The following is a 5,833-nucleotide window of genomic DNA, read 5'->3' on the forward strand; positions in this document are numbered from 1 at the left end:
TGTGTGTGTGTGTGTGTGTGTGTGTGTGTGTGTGTGTGTGTGTGTGTACAGCCTCGTGGCAGCACCTTCCCCATGCTGGAGGGTCCTGACAGCCAGGAGACAGACGACAAGGAGTGCGTCATCACACCCAGCGTCAAGTTCAACGCTGCGCTCCGGGAGCGAAACCGCATCAACTTCATGAACTACCTGCTCCTCATAGGTACTACGTCATTGCACAAATCGCAAAGGAATATGTTCGTCTGGACCCGCTCGGGGTAATGGGAGAGGGTTTCAGCACCACCACCTAAAAAAAGAAAGAAATCTTAGTTCCACTAACAATTCACGGTCGAGGGTTTGACATCAGGAAAGACCTCCATAAAGTGGTTGTTACTGTAGCTGGGTTTGTACGGTCATAAAAATGTGTTGGTTAACGATGCCGATGAACCCTGAGGTATGTTGAAAGGTTTCACCACATTTTGAAGTCCAAGGCCTTGAATGGTTCTCTGAGCTTTGAGTGACTGTTGCACTTAGACCGCCCTCTGCTGGATGATAAAATGAATAACATATTGTGTTTTCTTACCTATACTAATACTCATACTTATACTAATAATTTTAGCACCGTAACTGAAATCAGTGTTTGGGTTTGGTGAATGGCCATGATTTTGATGATGATGATGATGATGATGATGATGATTAAAAAGGCCACTCTTGCATTTCAGGTCATCATGAGACGCCTCCTGAAGCGCACAACAAGATCCTCGAGAAGTTTCCAGACAGCTTCCCTCGCAATCAAGGCAACGTCATCCCACCTACGACTGACAAGAAAGTTGAGGAGGTGTGTGACCCATGAGATATTTAGTTTGGAAGATCTTTCTGGTATCGAAACATCTGTGCATATTTCCTCACTCTCTTCCTCTCTGTCCTCACCTCCCACCCTCCCCTAGAAGGTGAATGATAGTGGTATGGATGACGGGCCCCCTTCTCCTCTGCCTGAAACATCTATCCAAGAACCTGGGACCAGTGGTCGCACTGTGCGCCCAGAGGCCCCGGTGGACTCCATGCTCAAAGACATGGCCACCATCATCTTCTCCACTTTCCTCCTGGCTGGCTGGGTGGCCTTTGTGATTACCTACCCCAAAGTAAGTCAAACGGCACCACCTAGTGGACCGTAAGTGCTGAATACACGTTTGTTTTCCTTAGAGCCTCAGACATAGTCTCCTCTCTCACCACAGAGTGTTCACAAGCAGCAGCAGCTGCAGCACCAGGAGTTCCAGAGACAGATGGAGGAGAAGTTGGAGCTGCTCCAGAGACAGCAGCCGTTCTCCGCTGCAGACGTGACCCTGGGCTTGGCCCCAGACAGCGACTATCTGGAGGTGGCCCACGCTCGCTCCGAATGCTCGGACCACAGCAGCCCCAACGTCACCCCTCGCGCCTCCAACCACTCCAACCTGTCTGTGTCTGAGCTGGGGAGCTCAGCCAATGAGCACGAAGATGGAGGTAAAGATTGAGGAAGTAGGATTGAATGCACACTGTTTGTTTGTACTTAATTTAACCCAGTTTTCATTGTCCGAAATTATGCGTTTGTCTTTTCAGAGGAGGACTCTAATATTGTCAGAGTGGGCAACATAACTTTCCGCCCCAAAGAGGTCTTGGGTCATGGTGCTGAGGGCACCATTGTGTACAAGTAAGTCTGAACAGCCAGTCAACAGTTATTCACGATAACCTTTTTGTTTAGTTTGTTCAATATCACAATGTTGTATTTCCATCGTTCCTCCACAAGGGGTCAGTTTGACAACCGTGCAGTGGCAGTTAAGAGAATTCTCCCAGAGTGCTTCAGCTTTGCAGACCGGGAAGTGCAGCTGCTGAGGGAGTCCGACGAGCACCCAAATGTCATCCGCTACTTCTGCACGGAGAGAGACCGCCAGTTCCAGTACATTGCAATTGAGCTGTGTGCTGCCTCACTTCAGGATGTAATTAATGGCTTAATAGATCACTTGAGCACTTATTTTTTCTGGGAGAAGTGGCGTTAACTTTGTGCTCTTCTTTACCAACACATATCAAGTATTTTGCTAGTAACTGCCCAGTTTAAGCTTAATTTTCCTTAATAATACACTACTTTATTTGTGAGGAACTAGCCAGGGTTCTCTGTCATTATTCATAGAGCACAAAAACTACAAGAAACGCAAAAATTATTTTGTTGCCTTGAAAATGACGGCATCATGTTATAATTATTGGACCTCACTGACTGGTCTTTCTTCTCTCTAGTATGTGCAGAGGAAGGATTTTGACCGTCATGGTCTGGAGCCAGTTATGCTTCTCCAGCAGACCACGTCAGGACTGGCCCATCTGCACTCTCTCAACATAGGTATCTATTATTAAAGCCTGTTTTGTATTACCAAGCAACATCTACGCCACTAAAGCAACTGACAGCGTGTGTTTCCCCCCCCCCCCTCTCACCTTCATACCTTTCCCTCAGTCCACAGAGACCTGAAGCCCCACAACATCCTGGTGTCCATGCCCAACGCCCATGGTCGGGTCCGGGCCATGATCTCAGACTTCGGCTTGTGTAAGAAGCTGGCAGTGGGCCGCCACAGTTTCAGTAGAAGGTCTGGGGTGCCGGGCACAGAGGGCTGGATCGCCCCCGAGGTGCTCAGTGAGGACTGCAAAGACAACCCGGTGAGTCGGGTAGAAAAGCAGCAGCAGCAGCAGCAGCAGCAGCTCTCTCATGGTGGTTAGAAGTAATGTTATCAGAAATCACACTAACACTAAAAACTGTCTAAAGGGTGAACGTGAGACCCAAAGGAGCATTAATTAACCTAATACAAACCAACACAAGTATACATAACTTGATACTGCTTACAGATATTGTTGGTGGTGAATGTGTGTTGTACTACATGCCACATTGTGACCTCTATCCTTTCCTTCTCTCGTCTCCTGCAGACCTGCGCTGTTGATATTTTCTCCGCTGGTTGTGTGTTCTACTACGTGGTGTCGGAGGGAAGCCACCCTTTTGGCAAGTCTCTGCAGCGGCAAGCAAACATCCTACTGGGCACATACAGCCTCGACCATCTGCAACCTGACAAACATGGTGAGTACTATAGTAATAACAGTAATGTGGTTGATAGTTAAATGAAAGCTCCGTGTAATCAAACCCTTGTGTCATTATTCCAGAGGACATAGTAGCCAGAGCTCTAATAGAGCAGATGTTGAGCATGGAGCCCCATCGGAGGCCTTCGGCTGAGAGCGTTCTCAAACAACCTTTCTTCTGGAGCCTGGAGAAGGAGCTGCAGTTCTTTCAGGTCAGCTGTTTACTGCTCTCTGCTTATTGTATAGATCACATGTAGTAGGCTGTTTACTGTGTGTACTTCGCTATTAGAACATTGGGCATCTTCAAAGTTGTAGAAATCCTCATATGTTGTGCGTGGATTCATCATTAATAAACTTCTTCATAAATGCGGGAAAACATGCAGCTATTTTAATGTGATTTGGGCAGCAATGGCAGGTTATCTGTATTTGATATCTACTCCACCTGCTCGTAGGATGTATGAAAACTATCCTTTTCAGTTAACTAAGTCCTTACAATCGCATATCAACCTTCAGAACTTCACTGATGTGCCATATAATAGATTTATTTCGGTCACTCTCATTGAAAACAATATCAAATACTGTCTCAGGCTGCTAAAACACACTCTGTCTGATCAGGGCCCACGGCTGCCTGCCGTATTAGTTAATATTACTGACTGTTGTTTTGTGGTCGCTGGCAGGATGTGAGCGACAGAATAGAAAAGGAACCGCTGGACGGACCAATCGTGAGACAGCTGGAGAGAGGAGGGAGGGCTGTGGTCAAGAGTGACTGGAGAGAGCATATCACAGTGCCACTGCAGACTGGTATGAAACTGGCTTTACACGAGTCAAATAGACGCTCCTGGTGCCCCCTGTGGTAAAAGAGTAAAGTGTAGCACTCCACAAACTCTACTCTGGTCGTACTTCAGTTGAGAGCTAGTTGCTTTGCTGTTTCCTGTCACCACATAATATTATAGTGGGTGGTAAAGGAAGTAAGCCTTCCTGTCAGCATAATCACCCGCTGAGTATCTCAACGTTACCTGGTGCTCTTTGGACTTTGCGTTTGGTTTTATTGACCAGTAAAGCAACTCTCACTGATATAGTTATGGATTGACCAGGTGAACTCATTATGTGGGTATACTACATATTATAACAGCATAGTATAAAAGTATACACTGATCTTCTACATTTACAAAACAAATACCTTCATAAAAAGCTCATTCAAGTCAAACTTTAGGGGCCAGAAGCATAAAACTCTGTGTACTCACAGAAACAGAAATCTGCATGCACCAGCCTCATTAGCCATAAGGGGGTGTATAACGATTGCATAGCGACTCTTGTGCTCCAACACTCACTGTTCTCGTCAATAAGAAGAACGTCAAAGAGGAAGTGCAGGTGTGTCGCATCAGCAACTGTGCCAAAGTAGCTTTCATCACATGTACCAGTCAACCATAACTGCAGTGACACCTTATACCCGTCCTTATATTTCCTGAGTTGCACTGAACATTCCATATTTGGTCACTTCAGTAACGGGATGAAATAAAAAGGCAGCTGTATCCTCTCAGGATTTCCGGTTTACTGTTCCTTTGTTGGATAATGATGAGTGGCTCATTCTGTGGTTGATTCATGGGGTTTTGTTTTTCTCTTCTTCTTCGGCAGATCTGCGGAAATTTCGCTCCTACAAGGGCGGTTCAGTCAGAGACCTGCTGCGTGCAATGAGAAACAAGGTAGGAATGCATTCTGATGCTTTGTATTTAAATGAAACCGTCTCTACCGTCGGACTTAACGCTTTAACGTTCCTTCGACAGAAACATCATTACCGAGAGTTGCCTGCCGAGGTGCAGGAGACTCTGGGCTCCATCCCTGATGACTTTGTCTCCTACTTCACCTCCCGCTTCCCCCACCTGCTAATGCACACATACCTGGCCATGCGGACCTGTGCATCAGAGAGGCCATTCCTGCCTTACTACTCCACTGCAGACCAGCTCGCAAAAACACAGGCCCAGTACACACACCTGGGGCCACACAGACAAAACGAGCCGTGCACTCAACACCTGCCAACGCACACACCGTCCCCCTCCTCACAACCGGGGGACCCCATACAGTCCTCACAGCCGGTGCAGGTCCCCCACACAACGCCTGCTGAATCAGCGGCCGCCACTTCACCAGATGAGCCTGTACCTCCACATTTGCCAGTTCAGACAGTGCAGCCAGCAGAGCCAGCACAGTCCGCACAGACCGACTTGCACGGTCAAACATTGAACCCCACATTGGCCTCAGAATCGCCTACAGATCCTCTCGTGCAAAGAGAATCCGGCCAGTCTGAGATGCCCCCGCCGCCAGGTCCTCCTACACTGGATAATGAACCGAACCAGAGTCGGGTGGACAAAGCACAGTTGGGAGCATCGCTTTCGGGAGTGGACACCAAGTGGGAGTTGCTTGCTGCACCGTGAGCTGGTGAGGACCAGGCCTGCAGTGCCTGGGATCCGCTGCTGGACGCAGCAGCTGCACCCTAAATTAAGTGCCTTCTGCTCACCCGAGTAAAATCGTTCCCAAACAGAACCGTCCACGGGTCCGTCTCTGCTTTGAAGAAGTCAGATAGCCAACAGGGTGCTGTTGGACAATTATCTTGTAGCTGGACTGAGCAAAGAGAATATTTTATTTTATTACAGCATGTCCAAAAAAAAGTGTTTTGTCCCAAAAACATCTGGCTTCTATTGTGGGGGGGGGGTGTCTGTATGTTGTTTTGGGTGGTTTTATAGTGCAATGTTGTATATCTGAGTGAACTGTT

The 5,833-nt window shown here is 47.6% G+C and overlaps 1 protein-coding gene across 3 annotated transcripts in view; it reads left to right on the forward strand.

Annotated features, from left to right (window-relative positions):
- ern1 (endoplasmic reticulum to nucleus signaling 1) overlaps window positions 1-5,827 on the forward strand; it is a 16,807-nt gene extending 10,980 nt beyond the window's left edge. The window contains exons 10-22 of one of the 3 annotated variants that reach the window (XM_031872201.1): window positions 52-199; window positions 699-814; window positions 924-1,118; window positions 1,212-1,476; window positions 1,573-1,663; window positions 1,760-1,949; window positions 2,245-2,344; window positions 2,456-2,655; window positions 2,920-3,067; window positions 3,151-3,278; window positions 3,744-3,867; window positions 4,702-4,769; window positions 4,851-5,827. In XM_031872201.1, the coding sequence (XP_031728061.1) occupies window positions 52-199; window positions 699-814; window positions 924-1,118; window positions 1,212-1,476; window positions 1,573-1,663; window positions 1,760-1,949; window positions 2,245-2,344; window positions 2,456-2,655; window positions 2,920-3,067; window positions 3,151-3,278; window positions 3,744-3,867; window positions 4,702-4,769; window positions 4,851-5,495 (2,418 nt within the window). In that variant the 3' untranslated portion in view covers window positions 5,496-5,827. The remainder of the gene's footprint in view (window positions 1-51; window positions 200-698; window positions 815-923; window positions 1,119-1,211; window positions 1,477-1,572; window positions 1,664-1,759; window positions 1,950-2,244; window positions 2,345-2,455; window positions 2,656-2,919; window positions 3,068-3,150; window positions 3,279-3,743; window positions 3,868-4,701; window positions 4,770-4,850) is intronic. The other 2 variants (XM_031872202.1, XM_031872203.1) reach the window with 2 other exon arrangements.
- Window positions 5,828-5,833: the final 6 nt, after the last annotated feature.

The sequence above is a fragment of the Anarrhichthys ocellatus genome, unplaced genomic scaffold (assembly GCF_004355925.1).
Source record: "Anarrhichthys ocellatus isolate YVR2014 unplaced genomic scaffold, GSC_Weel_1.0 scaffold62, whole genome shotgun sequence".
NCBI classification, from domain to species: Eukaryota; Metazoa; Chordata; class Actinopteri; order Perciformes; family Anarhichadidae; genus Anarrhichthys; species Anarrhichthys ocellatus.